Here is a 26,895-nt window from a genome sequence, read left to right as displayed (position 1 = left end):
GAAGGGAGGAGGGAGTGAGGGTGGGGAGGCTGCAGCCCACCAGCATCCCCAGGGCCCCTTGCCTGCCTCGCTCCTGCTGCTCGCTGCTGCTGTGGCTCAATACCAGAGACTCCTGGCTGGGATCACAACCCTGCGAGTCAGCCCAGAGAAGATCTGCTTTGTGTGGAGCCTCCCAGTCTGTTCTCCTGTTTAGTCCTACTCTGTCTCAGTCTGCATTGACAACTCTCTGAGCTGCCCCTCCGCAATCTCCATCATCATGGCTGTGGTTGTGGGTTCCGCTCCATGGGCAGCCCCACTGGCCCTGGTACTACTGGCAATCACCCTGGCAGTACCAGCCCTGGGAGGGTGCCCATCCGCCTGCCGGTGCTCCTTCGCCATGCTGCAGTGCCTTGAGCCCAATGGCATTGCCACTATACCCGCGTTGGCACTACAGGAGAGCGAGAACGTCACGGAAATGTGAGTGCAGTTGGTTGCTTGGATGGTTTGATTGGGTTGATTGGGTCTGCTGGGTTTGTTGTGTGTGTTTGTCAAGAGCTCATGTTCTGCTTATCTATCTGTTGGCTCAGTCTTGGATGGGGTGTCTGGCAGTGTCGATAATGAGTTGGGTTGGCATAATGGTTAATCCGTTGCTTTGATTATCTGACGTTGGTTGCGTGACCAGCTTGAGCTGTTTGAAGCAGTAGTGGGTGTGGAACAACAAATACATGTCTTAATATGAGATGGTGAATATAGTCCAGTAGGGAGTTTAATCAAGGCGATTGGAGAGGGGAGTTATGTAACCCTATGAATTGAGTACATTTTGTATGACCACCGGCCTTCAGTGTGTGTTAGTATGGTGATGAGTTGGTTAGATAACGGAGTTCATTTGATTGGTGTTCTTGCTTTGATGATTGCTTCTGCAAATTAGATTGGCAAAAGACACTCTGTGCGGGCACTTTTTGTGAAGTTTCACAGAACTGTTATTACACTTATTCAAGATGAAGAGTCCATGAGATTCAAAGAGTATGTATCAAAGTATGTATCCGGAGATGATCCGTATTAAATCTTATCAGAGACTTCTACTCTTAGTCCTCTTTCCATGATTTGTACAACTGGAGTTTCTCAATATCTGTTTCCAGTGAACAAATTCCACTCAAAGAACTCATCAATCTGAACTCCCCCGCTTTGAGTTGGGGTTACAGAGTCTGTTTGATCTTTTGTCTGGTGGTTTCGCACGGGCTGAACTGGGGTGCGATGCGCTGTAAGGGAACACTATCGATAAGAGCAGAGTTGGTGGTAGTGGAGTGATCAGGTCTGTGGGGCTGTGTTGATATTGATAGTGCTTCACTGATACTCTGCCTTGGTGACTGCAAACAGTCTCTTCCCCATCATGTATCATAGAGGCACTATAGCAGCAGGGTGTTCAGATACATACATTCTTGCCTGGTGAGGGTCATCCTCACAAACCTGTTGAGAACATGTTGTTGTACAGGAGGCTTGTGGTTCCCTGAAGAACTATTAGCCAACAGAGTATATATACTTAAATAAAACTGCCATAGAAGAGACACATATATAATATTATAAAGGGTACACAGTACACTCCACCTAAATATGCGCTACGGGATCCAGATTCATATTGCATGAGTTGGATTTGTTACATATCACACCAATTGCAACATTCATATGATATCATACCAATTGAAAAATGTGTAACATATCACACGAAATGGATGACATAGTACACAATTAGATGACGTAGTCCACAAAAAACAGGGACCACTTTCAAAACTGGCTGAAGCTATACAAAAGTTGGAGGATGCATCTTTAAGGAGTTATCTTTTACTTTACAGTACACACTTTTGTCCACTCTTTTCAGATAATTGTAAAATGGCTGTTGTACTTAGGCAATACAGTACTGAAAATGGAACACAGAACTAAATGCCGTTTGCTGTAATCCCATGCTGTTCTGTCTTTGTTCCTCTCTACTGCTCTCAACAATTAACACTCAATCTGGCTTGTTAAGGGAGAGACTGCATCTACAGCATGTCCAGCTAGTACTTAACTTTCTCCCTCTATACCTCTACTTCTTTCTCTCTCTCTCTCTCTCTCTCTCTCTCTCTCTCTCTCTCTCTCTGTTACTCTGTCTCCCCGTCTCTCTCTCTCTCTGTTACTCAGTCTCTCTGTCTCTCCGTCTCTCTCTCTCTCTCTGTTACTTTGTCTCTCCGTCTCTCTCTCTCGCTCTCTCTCTCTCTGTCTCTCCGTCTCTCTCTCTCTCTCTTCTCAGTACCTGTGGCAAAACGTGTTACTTAGAACTCCATCAGAGCTGCTAAATTCATTCTGAATCAATTCAATCAATAAGCAAGAGCTGCTCTTTCGGCATGTGTTTCAGCGGAACAAACAAGAAACCATTAACTGTGGAACAGGGGCCCAAATTCATCATTTGTTAAGTTATAAATGAAATTTTGCGAATTTGCAGCGAATGCCCGCCTGAGAACACTAGATGAAATATGACCCACTTGGCTCAATCCAATAAGCATAGGGGCAATTGCTGATTCTCATTCCACCTGGCCTGCAATTACATTACTGCTCCGTGGGTCAAATAAATATCTGTGTTGCGCAGTGACAGACTGAAACAATAGTGCCGCACTGTTAAAGAAGGAAATATTTGGTGATGGAGATGTTTGGGGCACTGCCCAGCGGGTAAAACTGGCTGCAATGATGTCTGGCTGATGTCTTTTGTTACGTCATGGTCAGGTTGTATACTGACTGTAAAAGGACAATTTTAGTGATCAGAAAGAGAAGTGTTCACCTGGTTGTAATCTGGTTATCGGTCGTCATGTCAACCAGATACCAATGAAAATATGTGACAAATTTCCCAGGTATTGTCATGAAAAATGGTTGAGTGCTGCTTTTTTAAGCTATCATATTTGGCTATACTGTATGTGAAAAAAGCTTGGAATTTTCCTTTTATGCTGCTTTACTTATGGTTGTTGATACAGTAATGGTGAAATATCATAGATGCTATATAACAGTCCACATAAAAATGTACTTTTCTGGCCACGTCGTGTACATATGTAGGATGTTAATTTGATCACCCTGTTGCAGGAGAACTTTGATGCAATGCAGGAAATGTTCAACTTGGGCTGTATTTGAGGTTTAAAAAGGCTTCTGAAGTTTGTAATTACATTTAGACATTTCAGACTTGATTTTCCCTTATGGAAAATGTATCAACACTTAAAAAATGTCCAATAATTATAATCTGCATAATAATTCACATTTTCTGTTGCTGCAAGTGTCAGAAGGTGGGTGTAGCTGGTGCATGAAGTCAGGCGCAGGAGAGCAGAATGAGTGAGCAACATACTTTACTCATAAATCAAGGCACAAGGTAACAAATACACTTGACCAAATACAAACGGTAAATATTACGCACGGGTGAATACAGCACCAGTCAAAAAACCAGCCTTCATGAACCGACATGAACATAAAAACAATCACGCACAAAAAACATGGGGGAAACAGAGGGTTAAATACATGAACATGTAATTGGGGAATGAAAACCAGGTGTGTAGAAAACAGAGACAAAACCAATGGAAAATGAACGGTGGATCAGCGATGGCTAGAAGACCGGTGACGTCGACCGCCGAACGCCGCCCGAACAAGGTGAGGGACCGACTTCGGCGGAAGTCGTGACAGCAAGGTTATTTTCCTGCTGTAGCAAACTGGCTCAAATTAAATCCTACATCTGTACACTCTTACAAAAAAGGATTTGAAAGGGATTCTTCAGCTGTCACATAGGAGAACCCTTTTCGTTTCCATGTAGAACCCTCTGTGTAGGGGTACATGGAACCCAAAAAATGTTTTACCTGGAACCAAAACGGTTCTTCAAAGGGTTCTACTATGGGGACAGCCGAAGAACCCTTTTAGGTTCTAGATAGCACATTTTTGTTCTAAGATTGAACATACAAAGAGGTTCAAGATACTGTAGTTCAAGAGTAGGGAAAAGTGACCTTGTGTTAAATGAGTGTTGAGTTGACATCCTGTCCTCTCGTGAAATAATAGGTTTGTCTGGAAAAGTGGAAAATGACTCATTTTCCCAAACAAGGGCACTGCGTTCATCCACCTCTGGCCTGCTGACCCCCCTACTTCTGCACAGTTCCCACTCAGCCCAGTCAAAACTGTTCGCTGCTCTGGCACCCCTATGGTGGAACAAGCTCCCTCACGACGCCAGGACAGCGGAGTCAATCACCACCTTCCGGAGACACCTGAAACCCCACCTCTTTGAGCAATACCTAGGATAGGATAAAGTAATTTTGATATTAGCTTTGTGGTTTGTTTTCTTTGCATCTGTCTTGGTCTGGTTATGCTATCAGTTGTCAGGCTCTAGCCCACAAAGGCCCATGGTTTGGACAATGCACTCATGAATTTCACTATAAAATATAACACTCAGTGCTGTACTGTGTCAATTCAGTATCTTTTTAGGGCTTTCATCACGTTTAATACATGTAAACCCTTTTGTATTGGTCATTATATTAACTGTCCGGATTGTCTGGATTGCTGTGGGTAAAAATTATTGATAACAATAAAGATAATTTTCCGTTCAAGCATTTTGTTTTGTTGTTTATAATAGGCCTACACAGCTCATTGTTCCTAGACAATATTTTAGTATTTTACTTTTCAGTTGTTTTTTTGTTGCTTTTATTTTTTTTTTACTCAAATCAACTCTGAATGCCATAATTAAATGTTTCCTTTCAATTTTACATTGTATTTATTTTTTGTTTCATTACCCAGTTACATCGAAAATCAAGCCAACCTGGAGAACATTACAGAAGTAGACCTTGCCAATTATAGAGAGTTGAAGAATCTGTGAGTAACCTTGTATAATTTGTAATATGTACCTTATTTATCTAATGCTGTATGATAATATGTTTGTAGATGTCTGTTTCTATTACTGCATGACATGCATACATATGCAAAATGTTCTACAATACACCTAGCAGTTGATTTGATTGACTTGGCTTTAAATGTTTGGTTGGTCCTGTCATTGAGTGAGTGGTCTTCTCTACACTCCACCTTGTAGTACATAAGTCCTCCCTATTCATCCTCTCCAATATGCCCTCTACCTTGTTATAGCAATCTGCAGTACTAAACTTTACAACTCGACATTTCATTCCCTTTATGGCTCTTTCAATCAAGGGGGTAAACCTCCTGTGGTGCACATTAGCCATTATTCTGCACCATAACCTGCAGTCCTGTACAGTAATTTCATTTCAATCCTTCTTCTGAGTACCTTACCACTGCCGTATCCAAAGAAAGGAAATGGTCTGGCGTTAGCTAATACAGCTAATACAGACTGGCTAATATACACACTATGGATTTACTGTGGCTAATTAGTAGCATAATCAGTGTTTCACACTTCCTGTTCTGTCTTATGTTTGTCTGCCGTGATTCTTCCCCCCAGCACCGTCACGTTCTGCAGGCTGGCGTACATCTCGGCTAATGCTTTCCAACACAACCTCAAGCTCCAATATGTGTAAGTGTCCTTGGTTTTACAAAGGGATTGTCTTTCCTTGTCATGTCTCGACCCATTCTTGGGTCAGGCTCTTTGTTGCTGTCAATTAAGGGGAAGCCTCCCGAGCCTTGAGATCTTGAGATTATTATTCAGCAGAGTCACTGCAAAAAATATAACAATTGCATAACAGTAGATTTCTGCTGAAATACAGATTCAAATTACTGAAATGTAATCATAATTCATTTGATACCATTTTATTCAACAGTGACCCTGTGGACGTTATTAAGGCACAGAATGCATTGGTATAGTATCAGAGGCTCAACAGTAGTGGGTCATGTGGGACAGATTCTTACCTCTGATCTAACAGTGTGTTAAATTTGTTTTACAAGAAACATGCCATTTCAATTTAAAGTTAAAAGGATTGGGTTGACACAATGTAGACCAACCTGTTTTTACAAATGTAGTCACAATCCATGCACCACATATTGGACCACTTTTAGCATATTGAAATGATTTGGATTCCACTTGTTAGAAAGTTTGAATCAAATATATTAGAAAAACAAACACTGATGGATGAATTGTAGATTCTTTTTCTGATGTTTGTGCTTCTAACACTGTCATCCAAACTTTCTCACAAATGGAATCCTTCAGCTACCTTCTAAAGACACACTGTACAGCACACTGAAAAATAACAACTACAAATAGCATTAGTGTTGCCCATATGTAGTGTTGGGGAGTAGTGAACTATATGTTGTTCAACTAGTAATTGAACTACATTTAGCAGTAACTGGGTTGTAGTTGAACTAAATTCAAATCTTGGTAGTGTTTTCAGTAGTCAATGCCATTTGAATCATGTAGCGGTGCAGCTAACTACTGGAACTACACACAACTGTTTTTGGGAAAATAAAATATGGGTGAAGTAGGCAAGAATTTCCTTTTTCGACATTAGACCTGCCTAATTCTCACTTAAAACATTGTTTTAGTTTTTAATAGGATAACAACTAAAACTGTGGTTGGTAATATAACCCCTTAATTCTGTTAACATCTGACCCAAGAATGAACTGTTCTTGCAATTTGTAGTCTATGACATTTCCGATTTAGATATGTTCATTTCCACACAAAGTAGTTTGGATGTAGTGAACTACTTTTTCAAAGTAACTTTAGTTAAGCAAACTATGTTTTTCTTAACGGTAGCTTTAGAGTAGCTTAACTTCTTACAGTATGAGATAATTAGTAGCTTGGTAAACTATATTTTCAGAGTAGCTTCCCCAATACTGCCTGTATCCATGGCAATCATCCCTCCATCAGTAGCTGACCCTTATCTCCACCATCTTGTCCTCATCATCTTACTAAACATGTGTGACATGTCCGATGTTGTTAATCTGAAAGACAGGCGGTTTGGGAGGAGGAGGGGGTGTAGTGGGAAGGGCTCTGAAAGGGGTTCAGGGTTGGTGGTGGGGTGGTGGTGGGGTGGGGGGCGTTCTGGCGAAATCGGAGAAGACTTCCACCAGTCACCATTTACTCGCGCATTTTGGTGGATTATCGACAACTGCTGCATAATAAATACACTCCACTAAGGGTCCATTATCGCTTAATCAATATTTCAAAGAGGGGGCTGTGGGGTGTAACAGATGTGTTTCTTAGACTGGGAGCCCCACCCAAAACGGGTGTGAACATGGGGGGCTGATACTGTACCCCCTTCCTTGATCTTTAAAATATTTAAGCAATAAGGCCCGAGGAGGTGTGTTATACGGCCAATATTCTACAGCTAAGGCTTGTTCGTACGCACGACGCAACGCTAAGGTATATTGGCCATATATCACAAACCCCCGAGGTGCCTTATTGCTATTATAAACTGCTTACCAACGTAACTACAGCAGTAAAAATATATGTTTTGTCATACCCATGGTACTCGGTCTGATATACCATGACTGTCAACCAATCAGCATTCAGAGCTCGAACCACCCAGTTTATAAATGAAGATGCTAGGAGCAGCTGCCATTCCCGGCCATCTTCCCTCCCCCTGTGGCCTGGGAGGAATCGAACTGGTAATAGATAAGCCCCAATGGCTAACCCATCTGACATGAACTTTTGGGAGCAAGGAAAACAAATAATTGAACCCCTGCTGGCCCCCATTGGCCCTGCCAGAGTGAATATGTATCGGTTGCATGAGCGGACTCCCCAGTGTGGTCTGCTGTCATCTTCTGAGAGGTTTTATTTACACCCTCTGTCAGCACAGAAGCATTTCAGAGCAGTCATGGTGATCTGCAGCACGTTTAAAAAGATACAATAGGGATACATAGGGGATAGCATATCTTAGCAGTGATATGCCTCAGAAATCCACTGCCAATCGCCCGCAATATTTCATATTTTTATCAAATGAATAAACCTCATATTCCTAATTCACAATATTTGATATAGTAAAACCTGTTCTCCTTTCTGCTCTTACAAGTACAAGCAGCATCATCAGGCTAATATAACTCGAGCACTCTAGTAGTGATTGATGGCCAAGTATAGCGACCACTGTCTCAGAGAAGTGTTTGAGCTAATCACCTAATGTACAGAACGGTGAGACAAGGTGTGCCAATGATGTTTGTGAATGTAGCACTTGATGTAAAAGACTTGCTTGGGTAATTGAGCAGAGTATATTTGGAGGCACTAATGTGTCCACCCAGAGAGTAATTCTAAGTAGGTCCGCTTGTTCTGCAATGAGTGAACATGTCTTGGGATTAGTTCAGTATGATTTATTTCAACAACATAAAAACATAAATTTTACAAAGCCATCTCTCCAGATGAATGTTTATTTACATCATCCCCCCCCCAAAAAAATATTATAGATAACACAAAAAAGTCTATTACAGACTTGGATTTTTGTCCTCATTATGGCAGCGTTTGAGAAAACAACAGGTGTCAGACACACGGTAGAACAGAACAACTCATTTGAATAGATACAACAAATACACGTGTAAACATAACAAACAGCCAGGCTGTAATGACTGCTGATTGTTTGTGTGTGAATGTGAGGACTCGTGAAACGTTGGACGTCCAAAGACGAGCATATGGAAACAGTGCAAAAACAAAATGGTCCCTTTTGTTTTAAATATTGAGCTGTTTGCCATGCACGGACCATTCTTATGCAAAACTCAACATGGGTGAAAAGAGGGGGGGGGGGAATCATAGGCTCAACAACAAATTGTATAATACTGTATTTAGATTTTTTTGCCATTTATATGCTGAATGTCCTGTTGGATGGATGTTGTCGCCTTATTGTATCACACAGAAACCTGGCATCTAACTCCCTGGAGCATATCAGTTGGAAGGTGTTCCATTTTCTTCCCTTGCTCAACCTGTGAGTAAAACACCACTCAGAACATCACTTCTGTACTCTCTTCAACTAGTCAACCTGTGACTGAACTATCAACTCAAAGATGGTCACTTTGTATGAGCAAAATAGACCCATTCCACTCTGTTTTGGAACTGATTGCAGAGGATTTTCAACACATATTTCACTGATGAATTATTTTCTATATTGACTTTTCTCTCTCTATTCACTCTATTAATTCTAGAATGTTCTATTTGCTGTGTGCGTCTTTGATAATAATGACCTCGAATACTTTGTATAGTCCTTTAGAAAGAACAAGAAGGTTACACAATTGAGGGAAAACTTTCAGACAAAAGAGACCGATTTTCTCTGTGTTCTCTTTCAGGGTTTTGAGGGACAACCCCCTTGAGTGCTCCTGTGATATCCATTGGCTGCAGCAATGGCAGCTTAACGACCACAGTGACCTCGACAACCAACCGCTACAATGCTTCTCCAATGGCCAAGCCCTACGGTTGGACTCCTTAAAGATGGAGAATTGCAGTGAGTTGATTTGATCGATTTTTACTCAGTTTAGAGATAAAAATGTGTTTTTACTTTATTATTACTAAGTAATATATGCACGAATATCATATACACGTATAGTTCAATCATTGTAGAAATAGTCTGACAAGGCTTTATTAGACTTAATTGCATTAGTGGCATTGCTGATTGGATTGCTATTAAACGTCATTATCAACATTTAGTACCCCAGGCCAAACCATAGATTTTCCAACCCATTCTCGGTCCATTGTTTTGCAGCTGTACCGGATGTCGCCATTGTCCATGCCAACACCAAGGTCCAGGAGGGGGGCAACCTGACATTTGTGTGTCAGGTGAAAGGAGTGCCCATGCCTGTAGTGAGGTGGCTCACGAATAAACTGCTGTCTCGCTATACTGTACAGGTACTGAGTGATGATGTCACATGGACATACTGATTGGGGAAAACCAGCTAGATCAGTGTTTCTTCTGAGATATTGCACAATGCACTTTTTGTTCCCCTTAACATGCCTAACATATGTTTAAATACAAACTCTAGTAACTGGATCGGGGTCATATATGAAGGAATATTCAGAACTAAATATAAAATAGTATTATGATGTGTTTAGGTTTCCTTATTGTGTACATTGTCATAATCATTCAGACTCTCCTTGCATCTCAGATGTCTCCATGATTGTTGTAAACTGTAATGTGTAGCTAAGCCCCTGTTGTCCTCTACGTCTTGTTCCATCTGCAGGAGAGGTTCTGGGGCTCCACTTTGGAGCTGGAGCTGCAGCTGTGGAATATGTCCTCAGAAGACAACCTGCACAACTTGACCTGTGAGGCAGAGAACCGGGCTGGGCCTGGGAAAGAGAAAGTGACGTTGGACATTGAATGTAAGTGCCAGTGAACTATTAAAGCTGTCAGGGTGTTGAAAGCTAAAAGACTCAGTGAGTGCTGTCATACTGCAATGAAAGCAGGAGAGGTAGAGGGAGAGAAAAATGGTGTCAATTTTCCTCTCGCAGCAATGTGTACAGCCAGACATTCATTCCCCAGAATGAAATACTTTGTATTAATAATTGTGGCAAAAAATAAGCCCACCTTGTCACTTTGCTTTAACATGCCACAGGTATTTCATTTAGATTATTATTGTTATCACTTGTCACTCAATAATACATTACTACAGTAGCGATTTTAGCATGTAAATCTTGGTGGAGCAAACATTTATCTTTTTTTTGTAATGCATACCAGCAAAGCCACTACGTAACACAACACTAAACAATACATTAATTTCACGATAACGGTGACAAACGGTGCTCACAAACTGTTAGAGTCTTCTGTCCCCACAGCAGAGCTTTCCTTTCAGCACCATGGCGTGAATCCTTACCACCGCTACACCTGGCTATCAGCAGAGCCTCGTCTGGCAGCGAAGCAGTTCATTCAGCCTCATAAGCGGATAAGACATTAACGAGCCAGCTAAGACGGACGTGGTCAATATAACTATTTGTTCAACACTTTTGAAAAGTACAGCGACAGAATTCAGAACATGGGTAGTTCTTAGAGTATTCTCTCTGTACACCAATTCAGAACAGTAGGATAAATAAACGGGGCATATATATCTACAGTGCATTCGGAAAGTATTCAGACACCTTGACTTTTTCCACATTTTGTTATGTTACAGCCTTACTGGGGTGGCAGGTAGCCTAGTGGTTAGAGCTTTTGGCCAGTAACTGAAAGGATGCTGGATCGAATCTCTGAGCTGACAAGGTAAAAATCTGTCGTTCTGCCCCTGAACAAGGCAGTTAACCCACTGTTCCTAGGCCGTCATTGTAAATAAGAATTTGTTCCTAACTGACTTGTCTAGTTAAATAAAGGTTAAATAAAAAAATGACATTATTCTAAAATGTATTTTACTCATCAATCTACACACAATACCCCATAATGACAAAGTAAAAACAGTTAAAAAAAACAACATTTTTACACATTTATAAAAATAAAATAACTGAAATATCACATTTACATAAGTATTAAGACCCTTTACTCAGTACATTACAGCCTCAGGTTTTCTTGGGTATGACGCTACAAGCATGACACCTGTATTTGGGGAGTTTCTCCCATTCTTCTCTGCAGATCTTCTGAAGCTCTGTCAGGTTAGATGGTTGCTGCACAGCAATTTTCAGGTCTCTCCAGTGATGTTCGATCGGGTTCAAGTCTGGGCTCTGGCTGGGTCACTCAAGGACATTCAGAGACTTGTCCCGAAGCCACTCATGCATTGTCTTGGCTGTGTGCTTAGGGGTAGTTGTCCTGTTGGAAGGTGAACCTACGCCCCAATCTGAAGTCCTGATCGCTCTGGAACAGGTTTTCATCAAGGATCTCTCTGTATTTTGTCAAGGGGTCTGAATACTTTCTGAATGCACTGTGTGTGTGTATATATATATATATATATATATATATATATATACTGCTCAAAAAAATAAAGGGAACACTTAAACAACACATCCTAGATCTGAATGAAATAAATAATCTTATTAAATACTTTTTTCTTTACATAGTTGAATGTGCTGACAACAAAATCACACAAAAATAATCAATGGAAATCCAATTTATCAACCCATGGAGGTCTGGATTTGGAGTCACACTCAAAATTAAAGTGGAAAACCACACTACAGGCTGATCCAACTTTGATGTAATGTCCTTAAAACAAGTCAAAATGAGGCTCAGTAGTGTGTGTGGCCTCCACGTGCCTGTATGACCTCCCTACAATGCCTTGGCATGCTCCTGATGAGGTGGCGGATGGTCTCCTGAGGGATCTCCTCCCGGACCTGGACTAAAGCATCCACCAACTCCTGGACAGTCTGTGGTGCAACGTGGCGTTGGTGGATGGAGCGAGACATGATGTCCCAGATGTGCTCAATTGGATTCAGGTCTGGGGAATGGGCGGGCCAATCCATAGCATCAATGCCTTCATCTTGCAGGAACTGCTGACACACTCCAGCCACATGAGGTCTAGCATTGTCTTGCATTAGGAGGAACCCAGGGCCAACCGCACCAGCATATGGTCTCACAAGGGGTCTGAGGATCTCATCTCGGTACCTAATGGCTGTCAGGCTACCTCTGGCGAGCTCATGGAGGGCTGTGCGGCCCCCCAAAGAAATGCCACCCCACACCATGACTGACCCACCGCCAAACCGGTCATGCTGGAGGATGTTGCAGGCAGCAGAACGTTCTCCACGGCATCTCCAGACTCTGTCACGTCTGTCACGTGCTCAGTGTGAACCTGCTTTCATCTGTGAAGAGCACAGGGCGCCAGTGGCGAATTTGCCAATCTTGGTGTTCTCTGGCAAATGCCAAACGTCCTGCACGGTGTTGGGCTGTAAGCACAACCCCCACCTGTGGATGTCGGGCCCTCATACCACCCTCATGGAGTCTGTTTCTGACCGTTTGAGCAGACACATGCACATTTGTGGCCTGCTGGAGGTCATTTTGCAGGGCTCTGGCAGTGCTCCTCCTTGCACAAAGGCGGAGGTAGCGGTCCTGCTGCTGTGTTGTTGCCCTCCTACGGCCTCCTCCACGTCTCCTGATGTACTGGCCTGTCTCCTGGTAGCGCCTCCATGCTCTGGACACTACGCTGACAGACACAGCAAACCTTCTTGCCACAGCTCGCATTGATGTGCCATCCTGGATGAGCTGTACTACCTGAGCCACTTGTGTGGGTTGTAGACTCCGTCTCATGCTACCAGTGAAAGCAACGCCAGCATTCAAAAGTGACCAAAACATCAGCCAGGAAGCATAGGAACTGAGAAGTGGTCTGTGGTTAACACCTGCAGAACCACTCCTTTATTGGGGGTGTCTTGCTAATTGCCTATAATTTTCACCTGTTGTCTATTCCATTTGCACAACAGCATGTGAAATTTATTGTCAATCAGTGTTGCTTCCTAAGTGGACAGTTTGATTTCACAGAAGTGTGATTGACTTGGAGTTACATTGTGTTGTTTAAGTGTTCCCTTTATTTTTTTGAGCAGTATATATACAGTTGAAGTCGGAAGTTTACATACACTTAGGTTGGAGTCATTAAAACTCATTTTTCAACCACTCCACAAATGTCTTGTTAACAAACTATTGTTTTGGCAAGTTGGTTAGGATATCTACTTTGTGCATGACACAAGTCATTTTTCCAACAATTGTTTACAGACAGATTATTTCACTTATAATTTATTGTATCACAATTCCAGTGGGTCAGAAGTTTACATACACTAAGTTGACTGTGACTTTAAACAGCTTGGAAAATTCCAGGAAATCATGTCAAGGCTTTAGAAGCTTCTGATAGGCTAATTGACATCATTTGAGTCAATTGGAGGTGTACCTGTGGATGTATTTCAAGGCCTACCTTCAAACTCAGTACCTCTTTGCTTGACATCATGGGAAAATCAAAAGAAATCAGCCAAGACCTCAGAAAAAGAATTGTAGACCTCCACAAGTCCTGTTCATCCTTGGGAGCAATCTCCAAACGCCTAAAGGTACCACGTTCATCTGTACAAACAATAGTATGCAAGTATAAACACCATGGGACCACGCTGCCATCATACCGCTCAGGAAGGAGACCTGTTCTGTCTCCTAGAGATGAACGTACTTTGATGCGAAAAGTGCAATCAATCCTAGAACAATAGCAAAGGACCTTGTGAAGATGCTGGAGGAAACAGGTACAAAAGTATCTATATGCACAGTAAAACGAGTCCTATATCGACATAACCTGAAAGGCCGCTCAGCAAGGAAGAAGCCACTGCTCCAAAACCGCCATAAAAAAGCCAGACTATGGGGACAAAGCTCGTACTTTTTGGAGAAATATCCTCTGGTCTGATGAAACAAAAATAGAACTGTTTGGCCATAATGACCATCGTTATGTTTGCAGGAAAAAGGTGGAGTCTTGCAAGCCGAAGAACACTATCCCAATCGGGAAGCACGGGGGTGGCAGCATCATGTTGTGGGCGTGCTTTGCTGCAGGTGGGACAATTATGTGGATATATTGAAGCAACATCTCAAGACATCAGTCAGGAAGTTAAAGCTTGGTTGCAAATGGGTCTTCCAAATGGACAATGACCCCAAGCATGCTTCCAACGTTGTGGCAAAATGGCTTAAGGACAACAAAGTCAAGGTATTGGAGTGGCCATCATAAAGCCCTGACCTCAATCCTATAGAAGATTTGTGGGCAGAACTGAAAAAGTGTGTGCGAGCAAGGAGGCCTACAAACCTGTAGGCTCTGTCAGGAGGAATGGGCCAAAATTCACCCAATTTATTGTGGGAAGCTTGTGGAAGGCTACCCAAAACGTTTGACCCAAGTTAAACAAGTTAAAGGCAATGCTACCAAATACTAATTGAGTATATGTAAACTTCTGACCCACTAGCAATGTGGTGAAAGAAATATAAGCTGAAATCAATCATTCTCTCTACTATTATTCTGACAATTCACATTCTTAGAATAAATTGGTGATCCTAACTGACCTAAGACAGATAATATTTACTAGGATTAAACGTCAGGAATGGTGAAAAACTGAGTTTAAATGTATTTGGCTAAGGTGTATGTAAACTTCTGAGTTCAACTGTATATATATATATACAGTATCAATCAAAAGTTTGGACACACCTACTCATTCAAGGGTTTTCTTTATTTTTTACTATTTTCTACATTGTAGAATAATCGTGAAGACATCAAAACTATGAAATAACACATATGGAATCATGTAGTAACCAAAAAGGTGTTAAAAAAATAAACAAAATATTTAGGAATTTAGATTCTTCAAAGTAGCCACCCTTTGTCTTGATGACAGCTTTGGACACTCTTGGCATTTTCTCAACCAGCTTAATGAGGAATGGATTTCAATGAACAGGTGTGCCTTGTTAAAAGTTAATTTGTGGAATTTCTTTCCTTCTAAATGCGTTTGTACCAATCAGTTGTGTTGTAACAAGGTAGGGGTGGTATACAGAAGATAGCCCTATTTGCTATAGGACCAAGTCCATATTATGGCACGAACAACTCAAATAAGCAAAGAGAAATGACAGTCCATTGTTACTTTCAGACATAAAAGTCAGTCAATACGAAACATTTCAAGAACTTTGAAAGTTTCTTCAGGTGCAGTCGCAAAACCCATCAAGCGCTATGATGAAACTGGCTCTCATGAGGACCGCCATTGGAAAGGAAGACCCAGAGTTACCTCTGCTGCAGACGATGAGTTCATTAGAGTTACCAACCTCAGAAATTGCAGCCAAATAAATGCTTCACAGAGTTCAAGTAACAGACACATCTCAACATCAACTGTTCAGAGGAGACTGCGTGAATCAGGCCATCATGGTCGAAGTGCGGCAAAGGATCCACTACTAAAGGACACCAATAAGAAGAAGAGACTTGCATGGGCCAAGAAACACGAGCAATGGACAATAGACCGGTGGATATTTGAGATTTTTGGTTCCAACCGCCGTATATTTGTGAGACGCAGAGTAGGTGGTTCCCACCGTTAATCATGGATGAGGAGGTGTGATGGTGTGGGGATGCTTTGCTGGTGACACAGTCTGTGATTTACTTAGAATTCAAGGCACACTTAACCAGCATGGCTTCCACAGCATTCTGCAGCGATACGTTTTCCCATCTGGTTTGCTCTTATTTGTTTTTCAACTCGACAATGACCCAACTCACCTCCAGGCTGTGTAAGGGCTATTGACCAAGGATAGGTATGGAGTTCTGCATCAGATCACCTGGCCTCCACAATCACCCGACCTCAACCCAATTGAGATGGTTTGGGATGAGTTGGACCGCAGAGTGAAGGAAAAGCAGCCAACAAGTGCTCAGCATATATGGGAATTCCTTCAAGACTGAAAGCCTGAAAGCATTCCAGGTGAAGCTGGTTGAGAGAATGCCAAGAGTGTGCAAAGCTGTCATCAAGGCAAAGGGTGGCTACTTTGAAGAATCTAAAATCTAAAATATATTTTCTATATTTCTTTAACACTTTTTTGGTTACTACATGATTCCATGTGTTTTTTCATAGTTTTGATATCTTCACTATTATTCTACAATGTAGAAAATAGTAAAGAATAAAGAAAAACCCTTGAATGAGTAGGTGTGTCCAAACTTTTGACTGGTACTGTATATGTAAATATTTTTAGCTAAACAGGTGGGGCTCAAAACAGGTGACTCTGCCTCACCTGCCCTGAATGACGAGTTGCCACAGCATTAGTAATACATCACTGTAACGTTACATTGGTGATGCTATATTTTGATAGTTGCATTTTTCTCATTTATCAACCCTACGCGGACAAAGACCTCAAACAGATGACAGAACAAAACAGACATCCGATTATATTATTTTGCCTTAGCCCAGCTTTGCTACTGGAAAATATCTGAATTGCTGCAAACTGTGATCCCACAGAAGAGAGTGCGTTGATGCATTAGCAATACATTACAGTAAATATTGGCCAAACAATATCATTTCACCAACTCAGTGACACTCATTGGAAAATAAATCCCAAAAAGAGTTGCAGCCAAATGCATGAGCATCGAGGGACAGTTAATGAATGTAGGGAGGAAAATGGGCTGATAAGCGTGGTAAGATTCGATAAGAGGCCCGGCTAATGGACTTCTCCCTCCTACTCCGGAACACAGTGTTCATCCGGAGTGATTGGCAGCCTGTAAGTGCGTTAGCGTGGCTAATCTATCAACATCAGTCCCCCCGGTGGATGGACACTCATTAACCGCTAGCCTTTAATTACCCTTAATTAGCTCCCCGATCAGTGTGGTGTTTACAGCCAGGGATCTGTTCTGTTGAGTGGCTGGTCTGACCACTTCCTGTGATTCAGGCGATTGGTGCTGCGTTCAGTAATATATATATATATAAAATAAACTTGTTTGAGAAAAGGTTTTTCAAAATGAAAATATAGACTACACCCTAGGAACCGATTGCAAGAATCAATCAAACAAATCTAATCTACGAAGAAAACGTTTAACGGTTAACTATAATTTATTATTTCATTTCATACAGAGTTCAACAAAACTCATATTGTGCTCTTTTCTAACTCACTATTAACTAAATTGGGGACATGAAGTCAAACCTGATGGGTTGTGCTAGTTGTGCTATTTTTTTTGCCATCCATGACTGTCTTTAGCATCTCTTTTCAGAGATGATCTCAAGAGGAAAGAGACAAATGCCTTGGTATCCCTTTAGCACAGCATTTTCTGCAGTCGTGTCATAGGTTAAGAGCAGTGGAATGGTCAGTGGAAATTGTCAGAGTGAGGGGTCTCTCTGCATCAGCATAGTCTTCGATCTAAAGAAGCCATTTCCTGTAGCTTCTTGTCAGCTCCGTGCTTCCAGGTAGTTCTTGTGGTTAGGGGCCCTAACAAAACCTGGATTCATTATTCATTCCAGGTCAACAGGTTGACAGTGCAGATGGAGAACATTGATTCATGGAAACTCATAGGAGCAACCTATAGGGCACTTGGCTGAGGCTGTACCTTCTATTGACCAACCAATAACTTTGTCTGAAACAGGTTGGATGTGGTAAACTGAAAATTCAGCACAAAGAGATAATTTATGTGTTGATAACTATGGTTATAGCTTTGTGGATAATTATTTCAGCTAAATGTAATCTCATTCTAATATCATGTTTAATGATTTACACACATTTATTGTAAACGATTTTGAAGGGATTGCTCACTGTACAGTAGGTTGACCAATGTTCTGAATTCAGAAATAGCCTTTGTTTCACCTTATCGCCTTACTCATTCACACATCCTAACGGACCACATCTCATGTCTTCCATCCAGTTCCATCCAAAATCATATTCCTGCACAACGCCGAGCAACAGCACCACTGGTGTTTCCCCTTTAAGGTGGACGGGAACCCTGAGCCAACCATCCGCTGGCTTTTCAACGGCTCCAACCTGACCGAGGGCCATTACACCTACACACAGTTCATTCCCGACTCGGACGACGGCTCTGTGAAGCACGGTTGTCTATTTCTCAACAAGCCCACCCACCTGAACAACGGCCTCTACACCATCATCGTGGGGAACAGACTGGGCGTGGACCAAGCCACGGCCACAGGGATGTTCATGGACAACCCCTTTGACCCTTTTGATCCTGAGGGCATCATCCCAGGTGATTGTCTGAAATTAAAGGTCATAGAATAATAATAATAATAATAATAATAGCAATTTAATCGGATCTCAATGATACTGACCCTCACTATTCACCAACTTGTGTTATGTTAGATACAGTCTCATGTGCTTGCATGTACAGTATGTACTGTATACTTAGTCTAAATTTGTCATCCTCTCCTTTTCTTCATGCCAGTCCTTGAAGAAAGTGATCCACGTAAGCCTTTTGAATGTTATTTTAACAGTGACTGTTACCTTGTAGAAACAGAACTTTCTAAACTGTACCTAACGAGAACAAAAAATACTTATCACAGGTAGTAGAGTGTAAATTACCCAGGATTCTGCTTTCAGATAATACACTGTGTCAGTGTCTTGCATACTTTATATGTGGCTATCAAGGTGATTTGTGAGTAACGATCCATCATTAATGATTCCTTTTCTGCTCCCTCCAGTTCCCACCAACAAATCTAATGAGGATGTCACTGAGAACACGGATAGCAGAGTGTTTGGGGTGAGACGCCATTCAATGGGTCTGAAACATAGTAATAATATAACATACAGTATGGAATGCTAATGTTTTAGCAAATTTCTGTTATGCTATGCTAAGCTATGTTGACGCTAATTATGTTTCTGTGCAGGTGTCAGTGGCAGTGGGTCTGGCTGTGTTTGCTTGCGCCTTCCTCCTCATTATGGTACTGGTCATCAACAAGTGCGGCCAGCAGTCCAAGTTTGGTATTCACCGTAAGTGACACACTCTACTATGCAATGTGTTTCAGATATCACAGTAGTGTCTGTCGGTTGTCATTTTGAACAAAGTATAGTCTCCTATACTCAGAGGGTAAGCAACACGTTACTTGGGATTTCACAGAAGACAGCTATGAAACAACCTGAGATGGGTTAGCTGTTCTCAAAACACCTCAGTTGTTAGAAAGTGAAGGGTAGAGACTGAATTCGGACATTTCCCTGTCTGGATAATTCAATAAGAGACAACCCCAGGAGAATATGACACTTTGCCAATGGTAAAGACTCTGAAAACGCATATCCATTCCAAACTGAAACTACCAAAAGCCGCCATCAATGCAAACTCATTTATTTCATTATCACTTTGGAATTGCCAATAGTTCCGCAGCAAGCATTGTATTCCTTTCTAAAAGTAATTCACATGAGGCCAGGCAAAATAGGGTTTCCACCAGGCTGTAACTTTGCACACTGTCAGCCCAACAGCTCGGTTAGAGTGCCTTAATTACAGCAGGAGCCCCTAGCAGCAGCGTGGGCCATTAAAGAAGACTGATGGAGACCAGCTACGGTAGGCGTGATAGGTCCTCTCGGACCACCCCAGAAAGTGCCTAAGTGGGCCTGATTGCCTAAGTGGGCCCCCCTCCTGGCCAACTCGTTTCCCCTCGCTTGCTGTCCTCCACCATTTTCTATCAGGGGCTCTGGGGGTTCTGTGGTTTTCTCGTTGAGTGGGTTTTACGATTTTGAATACTGTCTGCAGAAAATACAGTAGTTGCTTACTGCTCCGACGTCCACTTCCAACATTTTCTTTGTTACTGAACAATGCATCCATAAATTGCTGAAAAATAAATGGATGTATCACATTCAGGTCTCTCTCTCTCTCTCTCTCTCTCTCTCTCTCTCTCTCTCTCTCTCTCTCTCTCTCTCTCTCCAGGTTCATCTGTCTTGGGAACAGAGGATGATCTTGCTGTGTCACTGCGTTTCATGAACTTTGGGGCCAGCCCTCCTTCCTCTGACGACTCTGGCGTGTCCAGCTTTGTGGAGAACCCCCAGTACTTCTGTGGCATCTTCAAAGACAAAGACATGTGTGAGTGGAATCGGAATACAACTAGGGAGTGGATACGTGCTAACTTCATTATGATTGCATTTAATATCTACCATGTTTTTTCCCTGGATAAAGTTGGTAATGCAGTGATCTTACAATGTTTTATAAGGCCCAATGTTAAAAGCCTTTCTCTTTGTATGTACAGGTGTGCAGCACATCAAAAGACAGGATGTAGTTCTGAAGTGGGAATTGGGTGAGGGGGCGTTTGGCAAAGTCTACCTGGCAGAGTGTGCCAACCTCAGTCCGGACAGTGACAAAATGCTGGTGGCCATCAAGGTATGCATGAGACTTCCATCCATGGTCACACTTTCAGAGGTGCATTACATGAAGTTTAGGCCTCCTAAACATGATGATGTCATATCCTCCCGTGACTGTGTTTCTCTGTGGTCAGACTCTGAAGGATGCCAATGAGTCGACCCGGCAGGACTTCCAGAGAGAGGCTGAGCTGCTCACAGTGCTCCAGCACCAGAATATTGTTCGCTTCTATGGAGTGTGTACAGACGGAGAACCACTGGCGATGGTGTTTGAATACATGAGACATGGAGACCTCAACCGCTTCCTCAGGTATGGAATAGAAACAGAACCTCGTACTTAAATCCCCACAGGGATAACCTCATGGCCACCCATGCTAACCTTCCCCTGTTAACTTCTACTCATTAGCTTCAGCATGGTAACTATTTAGAAGCCGAGGGTTTTGTTCTGACATCTCTGCATCGTTGTGTCCACTGCTCTTCAGCAAAGCCACTTAATTGACCTTGATGAACCACACAAATGCAACTGTTTCTATGCCAAGCCACACTTGTAGACACCATCGTCCTCACTGCTCTACCTTGTTGTGTTCCCAAGACAATAACCCACTTGGGGTGGACCACATGGACCAACAATGTGTTGCAGTGGTTAAGGACACATAGTTGTGGGAGTACCAAATCATTTCTGTGATCTGGGATGACTGAATATGTGATTTTAGATGCATTTCGGACATCATTTCATTGAAGATATTCACGTCAACGACAGAACTTCTCGTAGCCTGTCTACACTCTGAAGTTCTAAAGACAAGTCTGGTCCAACATGGATGCAGGAGATATGTTCCCTGAGCACTCAGACAGAGCACCACGTTGATACTGTAGATGACCACTCATGCTGCACCTGGGACGTACTCTGAGACACCATTGAAACAGACATAGACAGTGTATGTCTGCCACTGCCAGGTGTCCAGTGGGGCCAGACTGGGAATGGAGACTCAATGCGCACACAGACACAGCCCACACTATCCAGATTCATGGATAGATGGAAATCACATTTCCAAGCAGACAGAATGGATGTGTGTCTCTTGGCCTATGAGGCAGCTGCTCGTCTACCCTACCACCTGCCTGTTAAACTAATAGTGATAGAATAGATAACTTCCTGCAAGTGACACATTTCTATTAGGATTGATGGACACATCGAGGAGCTTATTGGGAGTGAGCTACAAGTCAGAGTGGGTGGGGTGGATGCCATATTGAGAGAAACTGTGGAACGTTTGAAGAGTAAGGCTATCATGCATCTCGAAATCAAATTATTCCAAATGAACGCAAGGCGTATAACAAGCCTTATGTTTCCTATTAACCATCCTGTTAAGTTGTTTTGTTATGGCTTGGTCTCTAGCTGACCGCCTCTATTATACTTAAAAGATCTCGTATACGTCCAACATGTTCCATCTGCAGATTGCATGCAGTAATCATCCATCTGGTCACTCACTGTATGTTGCTATTGCATCACTAGGTTGGTGCAAAAGTTCATGCATCAAAGGACCAATCAGAAGCCTAAATTAATCTGGGCGAGCTGGGCCCATATCACAAAGCGTCTCAGAGTAGGAGCGCTGATCCAGGATCAGGTCTCCCGGTCCATATATTCATTATGATCTAAAAGGCTATGTGATCCTATATAAACACTACTCTGAGACTCTATGAATACGGGTCCTGATGGATGTCAGCCAAAGTATGTCACATGCCGTTTACCAAAAAGCCTGTAAAACTCGAAAGGTCTTGACCTCTCCTCCCCCTGTCCACCAGGGCGCACGGTCCAGACGCCCATATCCTGGAGGAGGTGAAGATGCCCCCACTGGGCCAGCTCACTCTTCCCCAGATGCTGCACATCGCCGCCCAGATCGCCTCGGGCATGGTCTACCTGGCCTCCCTTCACTTCGTGCACCGGGACCTGGCCACACGCAACTGCCTGGTGGGAGATATGGGAGAGAGTCTGATGGTCAAGATAGGAGACTTTGGCATGTCCCGGGACATCTACAGCACAGACTACTACAGGGTAAAGGTGGAAGTAGTGAAATACTTTTTTAGGGTGGGGATTTGTCATCGAACACGTCATTGTCATGTAACATTTCACAAAAGAGTATATCCAACTCTATGTACAAAAAAATACATATTGATATTTTCAATGTATAGGCTTATCACATATGAAGTAGCATGGTACATCTCCATTGTCATATTAATTATAATTCTATGAATGTACAATTGAATGACCATTGACCTCACTCCTGTCAGGTGGGTGGGCGTACGATGCTTCCTATTCGCTGGATGCCCCCGGAGAGCATCATGTACAGGAAGTTCACCACGGAGAGTGATATCTGGAGCTTTGGAGTGGTCCTCTGGGAGATCTTCACCTATGGGAAACAGCCCTGGTACCAGCTCTCCAACAGTGAGGTAAGGAACTGGGCACTAGGTAGGAAGCAACATGGGGTGGCAGGTTGCATAGTGGCTAGAGCATTGGGCCAATAACTGAAAGAGTGGTGGTTCGAATCCCTGAGCTGACAAGGTGAAGAATCTGTTGATGTGCCGTTGAGCAATGCTAATTTCTCCAGGTGCTGTTCATAATGGCAGACTCTGGCTGTGAACCTACTCTCTGATGTCTCAGGGAGAGTGGGATATGCAAAAACACATTTCCAATTCACACGTGAAATAGGACAAATATAAGCACCTACCTTTTTTTGTGAAAGGGGCATCTTTGTATTGGTGATCAAAACCTTCTAAATTCATAGTAATAATGAAGTAGCTATAACTCTGATATCTAGTTGCGTTGAGTAATGGAACAGTGTCCAGGCAAAGTGTAAATACTGTACCACAGCATCATTCAGCCAGTGGATAGAGGGTAAAGTGTTTGATCATAGAGGGAGACTAGAGCACTAGGATTTCCCGTCTGCTATACAGCCAATCAATGACTTCATAGTAATCATGGCGGGCCCAGTCCAACCCTTTTAGGTTGCACCCCAAGAAGTGGACTCTGTCCTGACCGCAACACACCATTATGGACTAGAACCCTCTTTCCTTTCAAGTGGAGGGTAGATCAATTTTCCCGTCCACTCAATTCTAATCTCATTGGCTCTCATCTTTGCCCAGGGCCAATGACATTTAACCTTGTTAACCTAATCCTTCCCGGCCAATGATGGACGTGTGTAATTATCATGTCGTCTAATTAGGGAAGGCAGGGATAAATCATCCCAAACACTCCATCTAGGTCTGAGATAAGGAGACGGGCGGCCATCTTGGAAAGTCACTATACATTTTTGTTCACTTATGAAGATGCACACAATGTTCTGAGAACCTTATGTTTCTTAGAGCTCGGTGAGAGCGTGGTTGTCCTATGGTTTTTATGCATACAACCTTCCCACAACTTTCTGGGAATCGTGCAGGATAGTTGCTTTGAAACATTCTCAGCACTTTTAAGAAACTTTACAAAAAAACATTATTTTCTTGGTGTTTCATTACTTTAATAGAACGTTTCCTAAAAATTATAAACTAAAATGACAAAAATGTACAGCTTTGTATAAGTAAAAAAACATGACATGCTAGCTCCATCCTGGTGGTGCCGTGGACAAATTCCATGGCTGAAGAACAGAAGATCATAGGTTTGAATCTCACTGATGCTGTGCCACAATAAAAAATACAGGTGTTTACATGATTAATGGCTAAACAAATTAATTTCCATGAGTCCTATCCGTGCTTGGAGTTTCAAAACAATGATTCTAAGCTAGCAGTGTTATTGAAACTCAGAATGCTATTTAATTACCTTCAAATAACCAATAATTTCCGTTCTGAGAATGTTAATTTAACCTCAATGGAACCTCAAGGGAACTATAGTAAAACGTTTTCAGAACCTAAAAATATCAGGAAAAATGATAACTTCAAATCTCAGAACATTTAAAAAACGTTCTGCTTTACTGGTCAGGAAATGTATGGCTTCGTTCCCAGAACCAATGGGAAACCAAAAACGTACGTTCCCACATCTTCCAAGGACCCAAATGTGCTAGCTGGGCATTATAGTATCATGAGGTTCAGTGCTGACAGGTCTCTTCAGTTCATTGGATTAGGTTAGGGATATTGAACTCTTTAAAAGGGTTAAGTCGCTGGCTCTTTGTGTGATGTGGGGCCAAGGGCAGTCCTTGAATGAGAATAGGCATAGTGCAATTCAGTTCTTGACAGTGATAAATGCATAGAGCCATGCCATGCGTAAGAATGTGTCAATTTGACCATTTTTCTGATGAATACCATTCCATTGTTATAAAAAATCATCAGCTTTTTAGAGGCAACATCTTTGGTTCTCACAGAACGTTCTCCGGAATTGTACAGAAGTTGTCGACTCATCTTGACAACTCCACTTATTGTTCTTACCCAAGTGTCTTCACCTTAAGCTCTCTAGCGTAGCTTGAGCTTGTCTGGTCAAATTAATGAAAAGTGACAATCATGAAAACATTCAAACCCTGAGGTAATAGCCCCAAATAAAGAGGCATTGTAAAAACCTGGAGTTACTGTAGCTAGCAGACCTTCTAATTCTAACCCCCTCCCTCTGCCTCTATTTTCACCCCCACAGGCTATCGAGTGCATTACACAGGGCCGGGAGCTGGAGAGACCACGCACTTGTCCCAAAGAGGTGCACGGCCTGATGCAGGGCTGCTGGCAAAGGGAGCCCCAGCAGAGGCTCGTCATCAAGGACATCCACAGCCGCCTCCTTGCCCTTGTCAAGAGCCCCACTATCTACCTGGACATCCTGGGGTAGAGGCTGGGAGGTCTGGGGCTGGGGCAGTGTCCAGGCAAGGGGAAGTAGGGGAACTTACGGTCAGGGATGACGTGTATTGGGAAGGGGTGGGAGTTAGGTAAAGGACTGTGCGATGGCAATCCTGAACCTAAGCATTGCCGTCATTTACCTCTATGGGTCTTAACCACACCGACACCCCTCTGATTGGATATTTGGTCAGGTCGGACTTTGCTAGGATCTGGTCTGATAGGGACCATTGGGTTGGGAAGGGAGTAGGGTGAAGTTCCTCCTAGATGCTGGTATTGGGTATTTTTGGGCCACTAATGGTTACAGATAGGATTGGGGGAGGGGAAGCTGATCCCAGATCTGTGCTCAGAGTAACTTTACCCTGAAGCGATGGGAAGACTATGACGATGGGGGTTACTTCCTACTTCCTGGTCACTGTTTCTTAACCCTAAAGCTGGACATACTGTATGGGCACTGGCAACATCCATGCTGCTTCAGCTTTGCCTACTACCCCTGCTCACCTCGTCTCGTGACGACCCAGCCCCAACTCTGTGTACCGCTGAAAGGGAGCGGGAGGAAAAGGATGGGCCAGCGAAGACCTGTCAAGTGTTTACTGTGAGTGTTTTATTGTGTGACTGAATGGGTGTCGTCCTGATGAAGGGTTTTGCATGATTGGAGGAATGCAGACTATACAGTGCCTTTGGGAATGTATTCAGACCCCTTGACTTTTACACATTTTGTTACGTTACAGCCTTATTCTAAAATTCATTAAATCGTTTTTTCCCCTCATCAATCTACACAAAATAGCCCATAATGACAAAGCAAAAATAGTTTGAAATTTTTTTGTGCAAATTTATTACAAATAAAAAACTGAAATAAACATTTGCATAAGTATTCAGACTCTTTACTCAGTACTTTGTTGAAGCACCTTTGGCAGCGATTACAGCATTGAGTCTTCTTTAGTGTGATGCTACAAGCATGGCACACCTGTATATGGGGAGTTTCTCCCATTCTTCTTTGCAGATCCTCTCAACCTCTGTCAGGTTGGATGGGGAGCATTGCTGCACAGCTATTTTCAGGTCTCTCCAGAGATGTTCGATTGGGTTCAAGTCCGGGCTCACAAGGACATTCAGTGACTTGTTCCGAAGCCACTCCTGCGTTGCCTTGGCTGTGTGCTTTGGGTCGTTGTCCTGTTGGAAGGTGAACCTTCGTCCCAGTCTGAGGTCCTGAGTGCTCTGGAGCAGATTTTTATCAAGGATCCCATTGTACTTTGCTCCGTTCATCTTTGCCTCGATCCTGACTAGTCTCCCAGTCCCTGCAGCTGAAAAACATCCCCACAGCAAGATGCTGCCACCACCACCATGCTTCACCATAGGGATGGTGCCAGGTTTCCTACATATGTGACGCTTGGCATTCAGGCCAAAGAGTTCAATCTTGGTTTCATCTGCCCAGATAATCTTGTTTGTCATGTTCTGAGAGTCCTTTGGGTGCCTTTTGCAAACTCCAAGGGGGCTGTCATGTGCCTTTTACTGAGGAGTGGCTTCCTATTGTCCACTC

The 26,895-nt window shown here is 42.8% G+C and overlaps 1 protein-coding gene across 2 annotated transcripts; it reads left to right on the top strand.

The window, feature by feature from the left end:
- The first annotated feature begins 23 nt into the window (after nt 1–23).
- LOC106605284 (high affinity nerve growth factor receptor) lies at nt 24–26,175 on the top strand. 2 transcript variants are annotated; one of them, XM_014200759.2, is made up of 17 exons: nt 24–456; nt 4,768–4,842; nt 5,438–5,509; nt 8,769–8,837; nt 9,196–9,350; nt 9,609–9,751; nt 10,084–10,222; nt 18,136–18,468; nt 18,664–18,684; nt 18,920–18,978; nt 19,106–19,208; nt 20,137–20,289; nt 20,453–20,583; nt 20,699–20,871; nt 22,359–22,608; nt 22,845–23,003; nt 25,168–26,175. In XM_014200759.2, exons 1-17 carry the CDS (start codon nt 257–259, stop codon nt 25,351–25,353), a joined length of 2,421 nt encoding a protein of 806 aa, XP_014056234.1. In that variant the 5' UTR covers nt 24–256; the 3' UTR covers nt 25,354–26,175. The 2 variants fall into 2 exon arrangements, with proteins under 2 accessions (XP_014056234.1, XP_014056233.1); XM_014200758.2 differs by having other exon boundaries at nt 22,359–22,614.
- The last annotated feature ends 720 nt before the right edge of the window (nt 26,176–26,895 follow it).

Source organism: Salmo salar, chromosome ssa05, assembly GCF_905237065.1.
Source record: "Salmo salar chromosome ssa05, Ssal_v3.1, whole genome shotgun sequence".
Taxonomy (NCBI): Eukaryota; Metazoa; Chordata; class Actinopteri; order Salmoniformes; family Salmonidae; genus Salmo; species Salmo salar.
The sequence above is the reverse complement of the archived record's forward strand: the minus strand, read 5'-3'. Positions and strand labels throughout refer to the sequence as shown.